The sequence below is a fragment of the Lampetra fluviatilis genome, chromosome 41 (assembly GCF_964198595.1).
Source record: "Lampetra fluviatilis chromosome 41, kcLamFluv1.1, whole genome shotgun sequence".
NCBI classification, from domain to species: Eukaryota; Metazoa; Chordata; class Hyperoartia; order Petromyzontiformes; family Petromyzontidae; genus Lampetra; species Lampetra fluviatilis.
In genome coordinates this window covers 7114482-7135719 of record NC_136315.1, presented here as the reverse complement: position 1 = coordinate 7135719, position 21238 = coordinate 7114482, and the positions used below count along the sequence as shown (strand labels likewise).

The window sequence follows — 21238 nt, the reverse complement described above, 5'->3', positions numbered from 1 at the left end:
AGGGTCGGGGCTGAGCGTGGACCAGTGGTCAGGACCCGTACCTTGGCTGGGTCGGGTCAGGTAGCCTCCCCTAGGGCACAGATAGCCGGAGGGCTGAGAGCCAGGTTACCCAGTGTGAGGGCACGTTAGCCCAGAGGCTGTACCTCCCTAGATAGTGGGAGTTAAGGGGAGTTCTGTTCTAGTTAATAATAAACCGTGTTGCCTCCAAGTGAAGACTGGGTCTCCATTCAAACACATTCCTGCGGAGGGAGCTGATAGGAACGTTGGGTTGCTCGGTCAATGGCCAGGGTCAACGGCGGCGTGGTGTATTCCGCAAATATGCCCGACTGTGAGGGCGGACACAAGCCGGCGTGATTAGGTTAAACGTTGAGTTTTATAAGGGCACCACGGGGTGACCAGCCCCTCCCACCCCCCACCCAGCCCCACCCTCCCCACCCAGCCCCTCCCTGCACAGACGGACACAATAATCCCCTGTGGGCTGGTGTAACTAGGTTCCTACCAGTAAAACACTACATATGTATCCTGATCACTTCGTCCAACATCACCTCTTTTTGGAATGGATCCAAAGTTGTTTGTTTCGTTATACTGCAATAAAAAGCAGAATCTGGAAGTTTACTAAGAGCATTCTGATGTATTAATATAATTGAAGTGTCAATTATATTGCCTTAGTTTGGAACTTCGCAAAATATATTTAATGTATTTGTATTTTTCAAGAAAATGTATCGTACCATAACCACAATACTGGTGCCCTTTGAGTGCATGATCTGCTTTAGCAGCGCATATTTGTGTTGATGGTTTCAAAAAGGCACTTTCATTTTTCTTCCCCCAATGAAACCCTGGGAAACCACCCAAATAAACGTATCATCAGAGTTCTCGACTGCACTACTCGATGTTACACATAGAAAGTGACAGCAGTCTCCGTTTACAAATTGACGTCAGGGCAAACATTGAAAATAGTTCTAGTCAGGGAATGTATCATTGGCTGGCTCAGAAAACCAAACAGCTTAGGCACTAAAACCTTGCTTAGTATTCAGTGATTCAATAAAACTCGTTGAAAGACAAGCTTGGTTTATAAGCTGAATGTCAGCATTATGATCTTGTTATTGTACCTAATGAATGAAAAGCCACAAGGGAACACAGGGCTATATATGCCCACATTTAAATGAGCAATGTGAATGGTGCCAGACGAACAAGTTTAGTGGATCCGTTTATCAAAAAATGTGTACTCAACAAATGCCAGTTTTTTACTTATCAGCCATCAACACGCTCCAGCAAATACAGAATCACTTCTTAACTCCACCAGCACACTTGAAAACATAAACACGGAAGCTTCTGCTCTCCAAGGTCATCAGCACAATACAGTGGCCTCCAATCGCATGTAATCACCCAGGAATCTGTTTGATATCAGAGTTTCATTGTCCAGAGAATGTTTGTGCTGCTACCGTTTCACTTTAGTTAGGTCCTTCAGGCAGTGTTTTTTGCATACGTTCTTTCACAGGATGTCCAATTTGTTAGAAAACAATGTGAACACACACATTGTGTTGATTCTGACCAAATACATTTCAAAATATTTTTTTTTACAAAGGGCACGTGGGGATTTTCACTGCAGCACGCGACTTAAAATGGAGCGATGCTCAAGCACGATGTTTTGCATGAACAAGTGTCCCGCATCCTGCATCGAGTGTAACCTGCATGGGTAACGTTTGTGTATAGGGACTTTCCCAAAAGTTCCAGATTCTCATAAGTCAGGGGACTTCCCGACAGTTTCTTGTGGTGACAGTTCAAGCTAGACTTGCATCACCTGAACAATGGTATTAGTTGCAACAAATTGAAGGTGGGATTGTTGGGCTCTGCTGTGTGAGACCTCTGCCCCGAGTGACGCCAGCTGCAATTTCCAACTCCCAATTCTACATCTGGCCACCAAGAGCAAGACCAGAGAAGGCATCAATAGCCTCTCTCTGGAAAGATGGTCAACGCTGCTGGCAAGACTTCCTGCTCCAAAAATGTAGGGAGGAGTTGCATACAATAATACGCATTTCCTGTATATGCTGGCAGGGGTCTTCCAATGTAGTCTGGAATTGGTATAGCCTTAAGAAACTGTTGGGGCAAGTGCTGCGAGCAAGCACCTATGATAGCCAGAATGGCACACGAGGGGGTAGGTGGCTAGCACCACGCCCGGCCGCCTTTTTCTCCCTCGTGGCAACGTTTTCTCATCGTACTAGGTACTCAATTGAGGCCGAGTCGACCTAGGGGAGGCCCAAGACCGGTTCAGATCATCATCACTGGTGTTGGCCATGAGCGGGAATCGAACTCGGGTCACTGGGTTTGTAGCAAAGCACACTAACCACTACACACATTAAAACATTCAAGTTAACTGTAAATGGTGTGTAACATTTTTGTGATATGCTGATGTTTGAAATGACAATTTTCAGGAATATGGATTTTCTTAATTTGCCTGAAGTGCTTGTTATTGGTGAAAATGTTACAAAGAAATACCATTTCAATGCACTACCGGAATCTTACAAAATCAATACTATGTATTGTGCTCATGTGTTCTGCAAATATAGGGAAAGTCCCAGATACGTAGAGCACGAACATCTTTCCAGCAGAAGTGTACATTTTGCCATAGCTTTACACATTTTTAAGTTATTGGCACCCTTATGTCATTGGTGTCATCCGGAAGCCATTTCATGTAAAATATTTTGTGACTTCATATTAAACCTTTTCTGCCTCGGTCCGTGAAACTTGGCCAAATCTTACATGTCTCTGGCATACATATCCCTGCCAATTACCAAAAACAACAAGTCAAACACCCTCCTGAGGTCATTGATTGGACATAGATTAATACGAATAGATTCAGGAACATGAATTTGTTAGGGTATGTATGTAGAACTTATTTCAAACCGTACGTAGCCAATGGTGCTTATCTTCAGAGGTGCGGGGGAAGGGCAACAAATACATTTACATCTAACAACATTTTTTATGTAGGTGTCAAAAATATACAGTGATTATGGAGTGAATTTAGCAATGATGGGGCTTCAGTCCCTCTTGAAAGTTGGCTCCAATTTGCCGTTTATTCTCAGTGGATACTGGTTAGGTGTGCTTTGCTTTAGGGCATGAGCATTGTTTTTCAAGTCACGTTTGGGTGCTTGGCTTAGTAATTTAACAGATTTTTGAGTTGCAGGATGCAACGTTCTGAGATTAATAGTGCTGTGCAGATGCCCGCAAGGAGTGCTTTATAGTATACAAGATAGAGCATGTCTATAGCTACATCATGTTCATAGCTGTATGTGAAAAGTTATCATCAATGAATTGACGCAATAGTTTTGCACAAGTGTATTCAATTACATTTTTACATGTGATAAACTAAAATGAAAAACCCCTTCACTTTAGAAAGTCACGCTGTATCTGTAATCGCTCTAACCTCCTCACGTGCTGCACTGAAACGAAACTGCTTGCAGAGCTGCTGCTACATCGAGTTCACAATGACATCACAAGGGACAAATCCATGTATCGTTGTAAGTGCCTTGGGAGCACATTTTCAGTATCATTTAATCACATTTATTTTACACATCCATTTTTTCCCCTCTCAATAGCATCTAAATACACGCGTAACAGAGTATGTATTCATATACACCAAAACAATAAGCACTCGTGCAAACCTGCACATTGTGTATTTAAATTATTTAACCACATGGCGATAGAATTTCAAACTCTACTGTCCCCACATTTCAAAACCACTGGCTTCACCCCAGCCACGAGTTTGCCTACTTGCTCAGCTGCAGCAACTCATCGTAACACTGACGTCTTGCTTGGTGCTGCGAACGTAATGTCAGCTGTGTCGATGCCGAATTTGTGAAATCATGCAGATTCACTTCTTCCCTTTGCCTTTCTTCGTCGCAGGCCCTGCATTCTTCCCTTTCTTGCAGTATTTAGATTCCAGATCAGCCAGAAACGAGTCCATCTGATTCTTATTGTTTTCTTGACGTTTCTGTTAAAACACATGCGCGTATATCAACGCCGACAATCTTCAAATTTAATTTCAGTAATGTAATTCTGTTTATGGCAGTTGCGAGAGAACGGACTTTCGCAAACAGCTACAATTATTCAAATATAGACAGTGTGGTAAATAGGGGACAACGTGAAATTAATGTGACTTAACACATTCCTGCGGAGGGAGCTGGTAGGAACGTTGGGTTGCTCGGTCAATGGCCAGGGTTAACGGCGGCGTGGTGTATTCCGCAAATATGCCCGACTGTGAGGGCGGGCACAAGCCGGCGTGAGTAGGTTAAACGTTGAGTTTTATAAGGGCACCACGGGGTGACCAGCCCCTCCCCACCCAGCCCCTCCCCACCCAGCCCCTCCCTGCACGACGGACGCAATAATTCCGTGGGCTGGTGTAACCAGTAGGTTCCTACCAGTAGGTTCCTACCAGTAAAATACATTCAAAATTGGAATCCAATGAACAACCGTGAAGCTCGTGTAGTGTTACACCCCTCCTAATGGATCTACCCAAATGGGAATGCAATTATTGTTTGCCAATTGAGTCTTTAAAATAAGAGTCCTATCGTTGGATACACCTATGCTCCCTGCAATCACAAACCCGTACTGACCAGCATGGTGAATGATAGTAAACTAATCCCCTCGGCCCGCATGACATTGGGAGGCCTTCACAGGGCTCTGCATGTATTATAGTACCATCATAAATAACTTAACAACCTGTCACACGAGCGCTCATACAATTAACACTTCAGGAATTTAATCTTGTGTTATTAGACAAGAACTCCTTGTGTGTTTGCAGGCCACAGGCTCGTGTAGAGAATGCTCTACTCCTCACCAGGATGAGTGCTTGGAGAGTGTCATCGGATCCATCAAGCCCAAGTTCCTTCGCGTGAGCCTCCGCTTCCTTCGCTTCGGCTGTGTACTGCAGACAAACGCCAACTTTTAGTATCGTATGTCACACTTTATTTTGAGGAGTTCGTTTTATGCACAATATAAGGATTACTACATCATGATGAGGCAACACTATCATGGAAAAACCCAATGAGAGAATAAAAGATCTTTGTATCTGCATGGCACTTTCGCCAACTTTGTTTGTCAGCTGCCACCGTGAAGAAATGCTGATGTTCCGCATTTTGAAAGCTGTTTCTTTTAAGCATGACATTGAACTGGGTCAGTGAGCTGCACTACATGTATTTACATGGCCATGGATTGCTTGCAAGTTGGCACATGCCATTGAGGTGCAAATTTACCCCTCCCACAATTGAATTAACAGTCACCATTCAGGATCTGAAATGCTTTTTTTTTTGCCCTTGTGACACATATCAATGTACTAGCTGTACTACCCGGCTTCACCCGGGACTTGGATTCACCACACCCGGCCGCCTTTGTCTCCCCAGTGGCGATGTTCACACCACAACAGTTATTCGTTTGAGGCTGAGTCGACCTAGGGGAGGCCCAGGACCAGTTTAAATAATCGTCACCGGTGGTGGCCGTGAGCGGGAATCGAACTCGGGTCGCCGGGTTCGTAGCGCAGCGCGCTAACCGCTACACTACAATGCGTTACGCTTCCACATGCGCGGATCACGTGTCAGATTTGACGTCACAGCTCACTTGCCATGCAATAAATATTTGCATTGTTGAGCTCCACCCCCAAAAAAGTGTATTTTTATCATTTTTACATGGTGTACAGACTGGAAAGTACCCACATGGCAAATTTGCAGTTTGTTGCATGTCGGGAAGTACGCTAAACATTTTGAACAGACACACATATTCACAACTTGCCTTTTATATATATGGAGATGTCATGTGAGCATACTAGATAAAAACATATTTCTTACATGCATGATGAAATGATAATTAGAACATTTAAAATCATGGTTAGTGGATGGATCAGAAATCAGAGCACTGAGCTAGCACTATTGAAATGCTGAGTTTGAATCTGAGCAGCCCCCTGTGATTAAACAATGTGCTCATGTGTCATGATTTGATGGTTTCATTCCAGTCACCAACGACTGTACAAAATATAAACACATTAAATTTGGTTCTGCACTTAATCTGGCAACATTTCAGCTATAAGATTACAATATATTGAGTTAACAATCACGCGATGACGAGGATGGGTGGGAAAGTGCTGCCCCATCCGTGTGGATCAGGTCACTTGACTGAATCTCAGAGGTAGCTCTGCATTATCCTCTTTCATTCTGACATGAAGGTTTGCACCGCTCAGTGAGAGATCTGAATGGATTCTTCAACTCATGTCACAATCGCGATACAATTTAAGGAAAATAATTACGAAAAAAAATCATATTTTTATTAATCTTTACATCCCAATTATATAGACACACCCACAAGTTGCGTGAAAATTACCACTTCAGTGAGCCAAATGTACAAGTTGTGTGACCCCTGTTCTCGGCAACGTCGGCTCTCATGCACTTGGCATTGCGACCCGCGGCGATGTGAGGAAGCGTGCACCTTGCGTCGGCGCTTCTGCCGCTTCTGCTTGCTCTCCTGGCTGAACGCGGGGAAGTCGGGGAGCTCCTGTGCGTCAACGGCCGCCTGCAGCGTGGCACGGAAGCGCGGCTCGTCCTCGATGGCGGCGCACAGCACCATCTCCAGGATGCCGTCCATGTCGCCCTCGCAGCTCACGTACGCCTGCTTCAGGTCCGCCAGCTCCTCCTCCGACTCCTTGTAAGTCTTCTCAAACTTTCGCACGTCCTCCACTGTGATCTGCCAAGCAACAGACGGGACTGCAAGATTATAGTCTCTTTGAATGTTTTTTTTTCTTCAGAATTTCTATTTTTATTTTCAGAGATGGAGGACATCATGAGAACTCCCTGGAGATGATTAAGATGGTTAAACCATCTGTGTCATATGGATGAGACCACATTGCAAGGCAGACTGTGAACTGGAATATATAGAAAGGAGCATGGAAAATAGGAAGGCCAAAAAAGAATTGGAGAGGCATGATGGACAGCGATTTAAAGGTCATTGGAATAACGTTGGGTGATGTGGCTCAGCTGACTGAACACCAGAAAAACTGTGTTGCCAGATGTGCTGAACAGGACGGGAAGGACCAAAGTCTAAGATCATACCAATAGTCCTATTGATGTTGTCATGAGATTAATACATTTCCATTCATAATTCTCACGACTAGCAGTGCACTGCTGTGTCAGAATATACTTGGAAGATGAGGCCAAAGTGCTAAGGAATGCTGAAGTCACTTTACCTAGGGCTCTTTAAAAAAAAGATCTGGATTGAGCATTTGTCAAAGTTGAAGGCTTTCTGGAGAAAGCTCTATCGAAAAGGGCTATGTTAAGAAAATTAAGCCAAAGATGTAGAAAGGAAAACTGCTTGAGAACTTGAAGAATGGAGAGCTAAATGAAAAGGGAGGCGCAAGACTGGATAGGAAAGAAAAAACTTGAGCTAAGAAACTGATCCTCGGCCTTTTTCTGTTGGCAAATATGTATGTTGATTCACAGGTTTCTGCCAAGCTGATTCCCAGGTGCGGTTGCTAGCTGTCTGCGTCCCTGTGCGTCTTGGGAGGATGAGACATGTTTCCAATAACACCTGTGTGTATATGTATGTTGAACTTATTTCGCACCATACGTAGCCCACCATGCTAATTGGAGGTGCAGGGGCAGGCAGGACATCAAACGAAACACAAAAAGCAGTTCTAAAGAAATGAGTTTTCAATCCGGATTTAAAAGTGCATAGCTCCAGTGGCTTCCCAATATCAGAAAGAAGAGCGTTCCAGACGGCTGCAGAAGAGCATCTGAAAGTGCGCGACGCAGTGACTGTCTTTGTTTGATGTCTAGTCAAAAGCCGCTGCTGCGAGGATGACCAGATAAGCGGCGTGTCACCTTCTTGAAAAGCATGCGGAAGTACTGCTCCCAGTCGCGGTCCTGGTTCAGCACGTCCGACTCCTCGTCCACAGTGCCATGCTCGTCGTATGCAGCGCGGGTATCTTTGTCCTTGAGCAGTGTGTATGCCTTGCCCAGCAGCTGTTACCACCACCACAACAATAATAACACAACAACAACAACAAAGAATTATGTTAGAGGCTGGATGTTGGCAACCATATCTATAGAGTGGTGGCGCAGTGTTTGGCGCAACGCACCATGAACCCGGCTACCAAGAGTTGGGTTCCCAGCCGCTGGTTAACTTCAGTGGCGATTATTTGAACTGATCCAGGACACTCACCCCTACCTCCACCCTAACCAATCCGTACTGACCAGTGTGGTGAAGTATGGTCAAACATGACCAACACGGCATTCATCGAGCAGGGGGGCTTGACAGGAGGCTGTGTATGACCTGTGTCCTTGTAATAGTACCAGAGATGTTACGAGTGTCATATGTTCTGATAGTAAATGGAATTATAAATCTATCATAGCATAGTATTAATTTGGAAAGCTCGTGTGGTCCCAACCCAGGTGATAATTCTGGGTGTCATTCTAACCGTTTCGTTATCTGTATCATATTACATTTGACTGACATATCATTATAACCGTATGGAACATCGTTATAATTGTGATTACAACATTTTCGGCCTGTGTGGCCCCAACACCCGTGTTTTCCATGCATATAGCATCATAATCGTCATAATATTATTCCATCTCGTTACAACTACTTATTATGATACTATGGACGTGCCTGGAAGGCGCTTGCAGCCCTAAATCTCGGGCGCAGTGTCTCTGAACAATCATCACAACCCTAGATTTGAAGTTTTCGTGACTGCAAAGATCCATACTCTTTGGTTTTTTCGGTAAAATCACGTAGGTGAAAACAAAATAAAAACAACTAAATTAAATCACGACGATTCGGAAGCAACACAAGCATCCGTCATCAGGTGTGACTGCTCCAGTAAAATAGTAATTTTATTTAGTTTTCACCTACGTGACTTTACCGAAAAAATCAAAGAGTACATTACAACCGTGCCAGTATCTCTCGCTCGCCGTGTTTTTCCCTGTATATAGCATGACAACCGCCACAATATTACGGTTATTACACATGTGTGTATACAGGCAGTCCCCGACTTACGATGGTCCGACTTACGATATTTCGATCTTACGATGGCGACACGACAAAATTTGCCATCAACAACCTAACATCGTTTAAGTGTGCAGACGACGGACAGAATCTTGGCGAGTACAGTACAATATGATACGTTACGATACGTTCAATGCATGTATGATACGTAGCTTTAGCGATTTAATTTTAAGGTTACCACGATAAATTGCTCTGTTTTTATCGACTTACGATATTTTCGACTTACGATGGGGTCGTCGTAACGCATCTCCATCGTAAGTCGGGGACTACCTGTATATACATGTGTATATACATTTGTGTGTATATACATGTGTGTATATACATGTGTGTGTGCATTCATGTGTGTGTATATACGTGTTGGCTGGGTCATGTAGCCCGCATGCCCAGCCACCGCATGCCTAAACAGCTTTTGTTCGGCCGGATCGAGGGGGCTAAACGGGCGCGGCACGGGCTAGAGAAGAGATGGAGTGATGTGGTACAGGAGGACGTGGAGCTGAGTGGACTTGCCGATGACTGGTACCAGCGGTGTCAAGATCGGCCTCAGTGGAGGAGGCTCGTGAAGGACGCTACTGGGCAGTTGGAGGCAGTCGCCCTCCAACAACAACGGAGGGCGGAGGAGCGACGCTCACCACAACGAGCGGAGCTCCGGGTGGCTAAAGCACAGCAAGTTGGTACAGTAGGGGGCACAGGTGGTGCATCAGCCAGTCATCTCGGTCATCTCGGTCAGTCGACCCGTGGCACCTGCTGGGTCTGCCCCGTGACCTCCTGCCAGCGGGCGTTCGACACTTCACGTGGCCTCAAGGTGCACATGGCCTGGCACAAGCGTCGTGGTGACGTCACCGCCACTTAGTGGCGAATGGCGGTTGTTGTTGTATACACGTGTGTGTATATGTGTGTGTGTATACACGTTTGTGTATGTGTGTGTATTTACATGTGTGTATATATATATACACGTGTGTGTGTATATACGCGTGTGTGTAAATACGTGTGTAAATACGTGTGTATACACGGTGTGTGTGTAATACGTGTGTGTGTGTGTATACACGGTGTGTGTGTAATACGTGTGTGTGTGTGTGTAATACGACGGCGGCCTGCCTGGAAGGCGCGCGTGGCCCCGGCCCCGGCGCGGTCGGGGTGGGTGTCGAGGGCCTTCCTGCGGTAGCCGCGCCGCACGTCGCCCTCGGAGGCGCCGCGCGCCACCCCGAGGAGCGCGTAGAGGTCGCGGCTTCCCAGCACCGCCTCGCACTCCTCCAGGAACCCCATCGCGATTGCTGCTGGACAAATGAACGCGGGCCGTGTGGTGCGACGAGAGTTTGATCGGTGAGGTGGTAGGCGATGATTGTGGTGGTGGCGGGGTGAGATTTGGCGGGAAAGTGGTTCAACTCGCCTGACCCCTGACCCCTGACTGACCCCTCCCCCTCCTCCCTCGGACGAGTCCAATACACGGGGGGGGGGGATTATTGAAGCAACTTTTAATGAGAATTGCATTTAAACTAAAAGATTTCCTGATGCACAGTTTTTTTATTGGCACACGGCTGTATATCGAGCAAGAGATACACTCTTCAATCACCAATTTTTATTTGATTTAATTTGCTACAATTACGAATTTGGTATTTAAAGTTAAATTACAAAAGTGTTGCGTAGTTGGTTCACTCCACTCTGCTTCTTCTTCCGGACTCAGTGGTGACGTACCGGGTACTTTCACTTCTGAGGGCCATCGGCTGTGCATCGATTCCTCGATTATGAACAGAACGATTACCGTAGATACTATAAGCTGATATTTTGTTTTAAAATAAATTCTGATTAGATTTGTTTTCATTTATATATCGTTACATTGCAGTTTACAGCTCACAAATGTATAAACATTGTATGTGCGCCACGCGCATCAAATATTATTTCGATTCAGATATCGATTCGAGTCACTCTTTAAATGGAATTGATGTAATAATCTATAAGGAACTCATACTCTGTAAGTATTGTTTATTGTGTTGTGAATTTAATGCAATATTCATATCATTGATACTTGTATAGATGTTGCCGTCTGTAATCTTCCTATACGGCAGTTGATTTGTTTTAGCAAGTTAAATACATCGATCCGCCCTGTCCACCCAGCTACGCTACATTGATTTTAGCTTAATTTTGGTGATTTCGAAAACGTTTTGGTTTAGCCATATTTGTTTGTTGTAGTACAGAGTTAGACTGATAACTTTAATCTAAATTGTCTTGTGGTTGTTATTGATTACTTGCATCCCACTGGGATTTTTGCACACAGAATTCATATACGGTGCTTTTTTCTGAAAGACTTTGCTGTTTTTTCCTGGATTTTCTTGTTCATGTTTTTTGGTGTCCGATGGCTTAAAATGTGGCTTAAATTGTGGCTCACCCGACTTCTTTCACGACGTACGGTCAACGTGGAAGAGTAGGCCAAATGCCCCCTTAAGAGGGCTTATCTCTAACTCCCTTCCGCCGGCAGTGGTGTGAGTTTTAAAACGTAGCCTTTTTGTAAAAGTGCGTCATCTGGAAAATACTGACATTGTTCGTGATGTAATTCAGAGTAAATATAGGGTGCTTAAAAAAGTGTTCACACTTCTGAGAATTTGCAACAACGCCACGAGAAATGTGGTGCCTCCGGGCTCTGGAGACCACCTTGAGAAGATTCCAGGCGTGTGTTGACAATGATGTCGAACAAGTGGAGACCCTTTGAGTTTTTGAAGCTATTCACATACATTTGTTATCATGTTACAGTGTATTATTCGTTCTTTTTGCATTAAAAACGATAGTCCCATGCAAGTGTTAACATGTTTAGAAGCACCCTGTATATTAGACCAACCAGGGGCGCCAATACCGAAAGGCTGACGGATTTATTTAAATGGCTTGGACCAAGGTTTGACAGGAGGCTGTATATGCCATGTGGCCCTTAGAATACCGTAGTGCCACGGATGTTACGAGCATCAGATGTTCTTATAATCAATCGTTTTACGTGGGGTTCACATCTCCGTGGGATGGCAGGGTTGGCTACGTACGGTGCAAAAGAAGTTCAACATGCATACGGAGCAGTCATAGGTGCGACATCATTCACGTCCACACCCGCGCACTCACAAATACTGAAAGACAAAGATCCCCCGTATAGCATATAACAGACTACTGGGGCAAGTGCTGTTAGCGAGCACCTATTAAGGCCCGCACGGCACACGAGGGGGTGTGGGTGGTCACCACGCCCGACCGCCTTTGTCTCCCCAGTGGCGATGTTTACACACCGCACCAGGTACTCATTTGAGGCTGAGTCGACCTAGGGGAGGCCCAGGACCGGTTCCGATATAATTGTGCGTAGAACAGCGCGCTAACCACTGCGCCACCGCTCCCCACACAGACACGCACACAGACACACTACACTATCACAAACACAGCCAACATTCACTAAGTGGCGGTGACATCACAACAGCGCCTATGCCAGGCTAGGTGCACTTTAATGTCACGTGAAGTGTCGAAGGCTCGCTGGCAGGAGATCCAGGTGCCATCGGTTGACTGTGTGCCAACTTGGATTTCGATGCCAGCATCGTTCCCTTCGCCCTCTCCCATAGAGGCCGATCTTGACATTGCTGGTACCAGTCATCGGCAATTCCACTCAGCTCCACATCCTCCTGCACCACATCAGCTGATCTTTTCTCTTGCCCGTGCCACCCATGTTTAGCCCCCTCTATCCGGCAAAACATAATTTGTTTTGGCATGGTTGGGTTGTGCTTGTGGGCTACATGACCCACCAAACGCAGCATTGTCTGCCGAAGGAGCTCTCCGATGAGACTGTGCCAAGATCTTTCAAGGATATGTGACCGCACACAAGCCAGCCTGGTTAAGCCCATGACGGAATGTAGGCAGGCCATCCTGAATGTTTCAAACCGGTGGAGATATTCCTTCAAAGGGTGCAGGGTTTGCAAGCAGAGAGAAGGGAGGGCATAACTGGTCAAGAAGACCTGGAGCTTCGAATGGAGTGACATACTCGGTAGCTTCCACACAGCGTTACACAGGCAATGAAAATATAGTGCCACTAGACTAATTCTGAGTAATACAGTACATCTGCTCCTAAACTGGAACTGTCCAGTTCTGGAAAATTCTACTCACTCACTGAACTGTCCTATCACTTATTGGGAGTTTAGGGGGTGAGTTTTTTTTACAACCATTCTGTAGGTGCATGACGTTGAAATGTTACGTAAAAATAAAGCAACAAGCAATGGTAATGCATTTTACTCCTGTACACGTGGCGAATGATGTTCATTGAAGAAAGAAGATCCCTACTAATCATTACTCTCGTTTATCTTGATGTACAATAACCCCAATTCAGCTCCATTTCAGTTCACAATAAACAACATTGGTTTTATGGTTTAATGCAGACTAAAACAAGTGACAGGGGATGCACCAAAGGTGTCAAGGGTAAACAGACGAAAGGGGATTTTTTTTACTGCATGCGCATTCTGTATTGCTGCAATATATATTGTACCGTGTGCTTGTGATGCATGGAATATAGGGAAACCACCTACCCCTTTTGGTTCAAACGTTTTCTTCGGATTGAATGATGCACTTTGTGTGTCCCCTGTATTTTAAAATCAATGGTTGGGTTTGCGTATTATTGTCTGGAGCTGTAGTGCAGTGGTTAGCGCATTGCACTATGAACCCGCTCACGGCCAACACCGGTAATGATTATCTTGAACCGGTCCTGGGCCTCCCCAAGGTCGACTCAGCCTCAAATGAGTACCCGGTGCGGTGTGTAAACATCGCCACTGGGGAGACAAAGGTGGTCGGGCGTGATGCCGGCCTTCATAGGTGATCACTCACACAACTTTTCCCAAAAGTCTGTTCAATCTAGAGGGGGGATCTTTGCTTGATGTGTGATATGTTTATAAGCACGGGCCACGCGTGTTGGGTTGGTCATTCGAGAGCGTCTTATAAGTAGCGTACGGTACTTTCCATTATAGTGTGCCATAATAATTCCGATGGCGCAGGTACATAATTTAATACGATGTTTACAAATTCATAGCAGGGTTGTGTAATTGCAACCGTAATTAATGTACAGTGTAGCCCTTTGCAAATCCACTGCTGGATGAATGCCTCCCCACGCCGTGTCTGGAAGTTGCTTGATCATACTTCACCACGCTTGTGAGTGTCAATTGTACCATCAGATATTTCCAGATCTTTTATGAATGCAAAATCCAAAACAAAAACCACAGCAGTGTGATTGCGGCCATGCAACCCAAACGATGGGTCACCTATCAAGATCGTAAACCCATAGATACCCGTAGAGATACATAGAGACCCATCGAGATGTATTACAGTCAAGCCACAGTAGGGCGATTCTGACATGCAGCCAAAACTGTGGACCATTATAAAAACAAAGACAAAGATCCCCCGTGTAGCCTTAACAGACTGTTGGGGCAAGTGCTGTTAGCGAGCACCTATGAAGGCCTGAACGGCACACAGGGGTGGCCAGCGCCACGCCCGGCCGCCTTTGTCTCCCCAGTGGCCACATGTACCACACCGCACCAGATACTAATTTGAGGCTGAGTCAACCTAGGGGAAGCCCATGACCGGTTCAGATACTCGTCACTGGTGTTGGCCGTGAGGGGGAATCGAACTCGGGTCACCGGGTTCGTAGCGCAGGGACTACACTACCGCTCCCCATATACTAAACCCATAGAGAGAGACACACTCACAGAGACCGATTCTGTAGAGATTCAGAGACCCATAGAGACCCGTTATGGGAAAAAAGCCCACAGGCGTGCGATGGGTGACCACGCTAACCCAAACTGTGGACCATATCGTGAAGCACTGCAGTCTGGGGATCCTTCAACAGAGGATCAAGAGAACATATTGCTGCCGTACGCAAGAATTAGAGAATAGAACAATGGCCAATGTTTGTATTGTTTATGAATGACGGGCGGCAGTGTTAGTGTTGGTCAGCGCGCCGCGCCACGAACCCGACCTTATCTGAACCGGTAACCCGGGCCTCTCCCCCCCCCTAAGGTCGACTCAGCCTAAAACGAGTACCTTGGTGGCTGCTGAGAGAGACAAATACGGCCGGGCGTGGTGCTGCCCACCCACCTACCAACCCTCGTGCCGGCCTTCATAGGCTTGGCTCCTCGCTCACGGCAAACTTGCCACCCCCCCCCTTCTCCCCAACAATTCTGTTTCGGGGGGTCCTTTATTGCCCTTCATTGTTGTTGTTTCCTCGGCTTCACGTCCGAATCGGAGCTCCCCCGCCCGTGCTTTTCGGGGTTCACTTTGCTCCACCCATCGCTGCCATTGGCCACGAGGAAAGGGGATTTCCGTCTCGCCTTCTGTCACTTTGTGCCAGCCACGCACACGGAGGGAGGAGGAGGTGTGTGGCAGTGGGCGGGAGCAATAACCGACGCATTTGTTACTTAAAAGAGCTTCCTCGCCGTTTGGGGAGGGTAAATCGAGGTTTTTGCACGGAAGACTGTGTCACCACCACTACCAACACCACCATCCCTACAATAACGTGAACGCAAAGGAGGAGGCTGCCACCACCACCGCCACCCTCCCCCACACCTACCTCGTGAGTTACCTGTGCCGAGATGATATTTGATGCGTGAGTAGGCGAGAGAAGTGGGGGAACAGAGACGTGGAGTAGGGATAGAGGGGGTAGAGAGAGAGGGGAATGGGGTAAGGAGAGCAGAGCGTGAAATCTATTGTGAAATATTTTACATAAAGCATAAAAAAACTAAATGATGAACGAAGCAAAGTGCTGACTACACCGAGTATATTCTTGATTCCTGAGTGAATTGTGAACATTGAAGGTGGCTCTCCCCGCCCGTGTCTTTTGGCAGAGGGAGGACAACATGTTTCGTAACAAGTTTATAATTTAACGCGTCTGGTTAACGCGAGACGTGGTTCGCTCTGAAATGTTGCGCGTTTTATATTTTTTTAAACATTTCAATCGGTGATTTTGATCAAAACGTTTTAGTGGGGGGTTTGTAAATAGATGGACATGTACACACTATTTACGGGGCTGGGGGTGTGTGTGTGTGAAGCCGTCAACACCGATGACGATTATCTGAACCGGTCCTGGACCTCCCCCTAAGGTGGACTCAGCCTCAAATGAGTAACTGGTTGCGGTGTGTAAACATCGCCACTAGGGAGACAAAGGCGGCCGGGAGTGGTACTGGCCACCCACCCCCTCGTGTGCCGTGCCGGCCTTCATAGGTTGCTACTCGCTAACAGCACTTGCCCCTACAGTCTGTTCGGGCTATACAAGGGGGTCTTTGTGTGCGTGTTTTAAATTCGGATCAATCTGCTGTCGCCTGATGATGCCGTTTGTAATTACTGGCGAAACGTCGTACTCAGCTTGTAAATGTTGTGTATTTACTCTTCCAACACACCGGTGTGCTGTAATAGTAACGAATTGACACGTTTTGTTTATGAGACAAACCTTACTAATTGGCTGTGTCGGGTGGTGGTGGGTTTAACGACACATTTATATTTACGCGTTCTAACCCCAAAAAAAATCGCAGTATTATGAATCTGTTAAGTTGATTTGTTTTAAAACGTCAAACCTCTTGCAGGGTGACAGCTATAGACTCACAGTGGCATGTTCAAAGCAGGCATCTAAAAAAAATACTTTAATTAAAGTACTGTACAATAAGATGAATACTTAAATGTTATCCAATACTGCACTTAAGCGGGAAGACCCTTACCTGGGTATCAGAAATTGCAGAAGTGCTCTGCTTTGGAGGACTAATTCCTCAAACTTGTTTTTAAATATCCAGTACGTACGACGCAAGTCTATACAGGACCGCATTACAATGTATATTGCAATGTTGCTGAGTCGATGTTTGGATGAAACTACAATGTAACATTGCAACGGGTTAGAGTGTTTTTAAGATGAGTACAGTAGTAGTAGTTGTGTGAAGCTCAACTCTGACGTTCGGTCATTTCTGGAAATTCCCTAAACGTCCGACTGTCTCTGACTGTCTCTGACAGCGCAGGGCGTTTATCAATAAACAGCGGCTACAAAATGCAACTTAAGGCTATATAGTAAGGGCTTGAATTGAGACGTTTATCTATTTTAGTTTTAATTAACTATAATGAAACAAAAGTATGAAAAAAATAAAAATAGGTTTTACCCTTTCTGGTAATAAAAGAGGTGTTCAGATGGTCAAACACCAAATATAAACCTTTTTGCAAGGAATACTTTGATACTGGCAAAAAAAGGTCCCATTTTGTAAACAAAAGTAGAGACGGAAGATTAGGGGAGGGGGTGGTGAAAGTCATCACAATCATTAGAGCGTCATGTCATGATAAACGAATGAACAGAGGCATTCCACATAAATAGGGAAGGGAGATGATGACATAAGAGATATATTTGTCAAGTTTTCACCAGCTCATAGATGTAGAACTTATTTCGCACCATACGTAGCCAACCGTGCTAGTCAGAGGTGCTAGCTTGTGCTGCCCTGCTTTATAAAAAAAACACATTCAGACAGGAATATATATACCCTGTGCTCTTTCTGTGGTGCACGGAGCCAAACCTGAGCAATGGGATACAGTACATACCATTATTACACTCTTAGCCTAGGAACAAAGCATTGGCTTCGAGGATAGCCCCCTCCCTAGGCGTGTTTGTGGAGCTTACCTCTCGCTTTTTTTGCTCTCAAATGCAACCACATAGATGTTCTGGAGTTTACCCTATTGTGTATTTTTGGAACGGGGCATGAAGATTTGGATTATTGTACCGTGTTAAAATCATACTTGTGGAGGGGGTGAGGTTATGGCAAGTCTGATCATTCTAGATTTGAAGCTTTCGTGACTGCAAGGATTCATACTCTTAATTTTTTCGGTAAAGTCACGTAGGTAAAAAATGGAATTAAAATTTATAAAATTCAAATAGTAAACATTGCTGTATCAAGTGAGCTTGATGCAGCAAATCTGGCTGTGACGGTCCCACCTGATGACGGAGACTTGTGTTGCCTCCGAAACGTCGTGATTTTTATTTTATTTTTCTTAATTTTAATTTCATTTTTTACCTACGTGACTTTACCGAAAAAACTAAGAGTAAGTCTGATCATAGTGCGGCAAATCTGTCTGGTATGGGCCCATTCATTTAGTAGGTACGCAAAAAATATGTCAAAACTTGACCCCTCCACCCATTTCATCTTTACGCACGTGGACTTTTTACACCCCTAGCCCCCCCACCAGCATACGTACGCTTGACCCCCCCACCCAATCCTATAGAACGGCCGATATTTAATCCACGCAGAAACGATCAAGAATTAATAATATGAACGTGTTGAAGCAAACAGATAGTCCACCGCCGGCTGCATTAAATAATTAAGTTGCGGTACCTTTAAAAAGTTTGTCTAAGTGTCCCCTAGGTTCAAACGCCAGGCCTAGCTTTACACACAGAATGGATAACACGGTTAAGTATAATTGTTTGTACAAAGCTGACTGGTTATTCAAAAACACGTCTATTATGATCTTAAAACACAATTAAATCTCGGTGAACTAGTCTGTATATTAAGTGCGTCGACTGAACATCTGCTCTAGCAGTAGTCCGATGTACAGACGAGTGTTAGTACTGACGACCGGGCAGCAGCACGAACAGAGCACCGCGGCAGCTAAAACCTTGAGCCAGTGGCAGTCTTGCAGTGAGGCCAGATTGAAGGACGTGTGATCATCATCCATGGTGGGTCAGGCCGTCAGACGATGTCAGACTCACTGCTGAGCTTGTGTGATAGCTGCAGTCAGGGGCACGGTGGCACACAAGTGACACCTCTCCCACAGTCCCACTTCTCCCGGTAGTACTTGGTCTACAGCTGAAGTAACCGAACTGTGGCTCATTTGAAGGCCAATGTAGACACATTATTATCGAGGATTCACCCTCACCCCCCCTTCCTATTCGTACATTGTCAATAAACCCCCCCAAACGCAAGCGTACGCATTTGGGTTAACTCCCCTCCATGCGTGCGTACTAAATGGATGGCCCCTATTTAGTGAGCGGTGCTGGGGCTGGATGATTTAGATGGCGAACCAATACGGAATGCATGCGATTTGCGTATCGAATAACGGATAGGTGTACAGTATATACTATATATTCTGAGCATCGAGACATTGACAAAAAGCAGGTGTGTATGTTGAACCGAGTCTGCGTACCTGGGGCAACCTTAGATCGAATGTATACAAATAAGCTTGGCCATCATTCAAAATGTGCATTGTGAAAAACGATTCAGATGCCAAATGTACTTTTGTGTGACATTAATAGCAGCTGTTATTGAAATTAACCCTGCAAGACGGTTCATTGTTTCTGCCCCGTTAAGACGTGATGATTAGAATGCTTTTAGCGCACATTCCTGCGGAGGGAGCTGGTAGGAACGTTTGGTTGCTCGGTCAATGGCAAGGGTCAACGGCGGCGTGGTGTATTCCGACTGTGAGGGCGAGCACAAGCCGGCGTGAGTAGGTTAAACGTTGAGTTTTATAAGGGCACCACGGGGTGACCAGCCCCTCCCCACCCAGCCCCACCCCTCCCACCCCCCACCCAGCCCCACCCTTCCCACCCCCACCCAGCCCCACCCTCCCCACCCAGCCCCTCCTCACCCTCCCCACCCAGCCCCTCCCAACACTCCCCTCCCAGCCCCTCCCCACCCTCCCCACCCAGCCCCTCTCCACCCTCCCCTCTCCACCCAGCCCGACCCCTCCCATTTTTGGATGCACGATGGACGGACACAATAATCCCCTGTGGGCTGGTGTAACCAGGTGGTTCCTACCAGTAAAACTACCTTTGCCGATAAACTCCCTGCTGGTTCCGTGTCATTGTGTATATGGCAGGCGTTATCAGGAAATAGGGGAACCCCCAAAAATCCCCTCTTGTTCCTGAGCTCGCCTAAAGCTACGTACAGTAGTGTAATGCAATGCAGGAACACACGTCAAGCTTGAATAAATATATGCACACCCTACATTGTATTTTTAAAATTTGTAACCACGGAAATAGCTTTAAATTGCATCCCATGTCTATGTAATTACAGTAAATAATGTTACTGTTATAAGTATTGTGTGCAGTGTTTAGGCATCTGCTATGTTCTATGTTTGATGGCTGTATGTATGAAGTAAAATAGGTAGTGGACTATCAATGCATTCCTCATGTTGCTCTTTCAGACGGAGAGTTATGTGACGGTATTTCAACTTTTAAAATGAGTACAGAGGAATATGACAGAGTACACGTAAAGTGTATAAATCCAATAAAACATGTCCAAAACTAAAGGTCAAAATTGGTAATAGTGGCTACAGTTGGAGTTATCCTGGTCTGTCACTTCTAGAAAACGTCTGCAATGTGGCATGCCGATGGCAGTGCAGAAAATTATTTTGCGACCTCCATCTGTGCACACATTTTAGCATTGAGCCCTCGTATTCATGGGGGTTGTTTGGGCTACTTTGTTTCCTCTGACATGCTATTTTTTTAAAATCCAAATGCAGGGCCCACCTGAATAAAAAAAGTATTGAGACACAGTGGAGCTGACCTCGATGTGATGGCATTTACTATAATTATAAAAAATAAAGGATAATTGACAGTCGTATAAATGTTTGAGACACACCGCAATACAGTACAGTACTTAAGAGTGTGGATGATTATAATCTTGTTAACACTTTGGTCAGTTTTGAGAAAGAAATTTGAGATGAGCGCGAAATTCACTATGTTGGTCAACACCATTTTGACAAATTACTGCTCAGCACATTACAGTATTTGAGTTTCCATGTTCGTCATTCATCACTGGGGCCCCCTTCAGACCAACAGGAACCCCACAAAGAAAATGTAAACTATTAAACTAATTTTATTTTACCACGTAATGACCACTGAGCTAAACAGTTCTTTTTCATAAGCGACCTGGCCACACATAATAGCTCAACGAGTGGCTTATCACGTGGAAATGTATAGCATCGAAACATTCTTAAAACGCATGATTCTAAATGTGGAGGGAGAAATCGGAGGACCCGGAGAAAAATCCACTCGACCACGGGGAGAGAGATAGACACACAAAGTTCAAATATACAGCAGGCGTCAGGGTCGAACCCACGAACTCCTGCATACCAGGCGAGGGAGTTAACACCTTGCCATTTATAGATTTGATGCTGCTATAAGGGTTTGCCATCCTACCCAAAGGTGGTGGTACTGTAGCAACAGCAAGGG

At 45.5% G+C, this 21238-nt stretch overlaps 2 protein-coding genes across 3 annotated transcripts in view; one reads left to right on the top strand and one right to left on the bottom strand.

Annotated features, from left to right (window-relative positions):
* Positions 1-1136: 1136 nt before the first annotated feature.
* On the bottom strand, positions 1137-10448 carry DNAJC9 (DnaJ heat shock protein family (Hsp40) member C9). The gene is made up of 5 exons (XM_078875431.1): positions 10144-10448; positions 7863-8003; positions 6475-6729; positions 4838-4924; positions 1137-3991 (listed from the first exon to the last, which is right to left on the bottom strand). Exons 1-5 carry the CDS (start codon positions 10309-10311, stop codon positions 3872-3874), a joined length of 771 nt encoding a protein of 256 aa, XP_078731557.1. The 5' UTR covers positions 10312-10448; the 3' UTR covers positions 1137-3871.
* A 550-nt stretch (positions 10449-10998) lies between these two features.
* NFKB1 (nuclear factor kappa B subunit 1) overlaps positions 10999-21238 on the top strand; it is a 56762-nt gene continuing 46522 nt past the window's right edge. The window contains exon 1 of one of the 2 annotated variants that reach the window (XM_078875430.1): positions 10999-11017. The gene's annotated coding sequence lies outside the window, so the exon portion shown is untranslated. Of the gene's footprint in view, positions 11018-15394; positions 15617-21238 lie in introns of those variants that run through there. The other variant, XM_078875428.1, reaches the window with a different exon arrangement.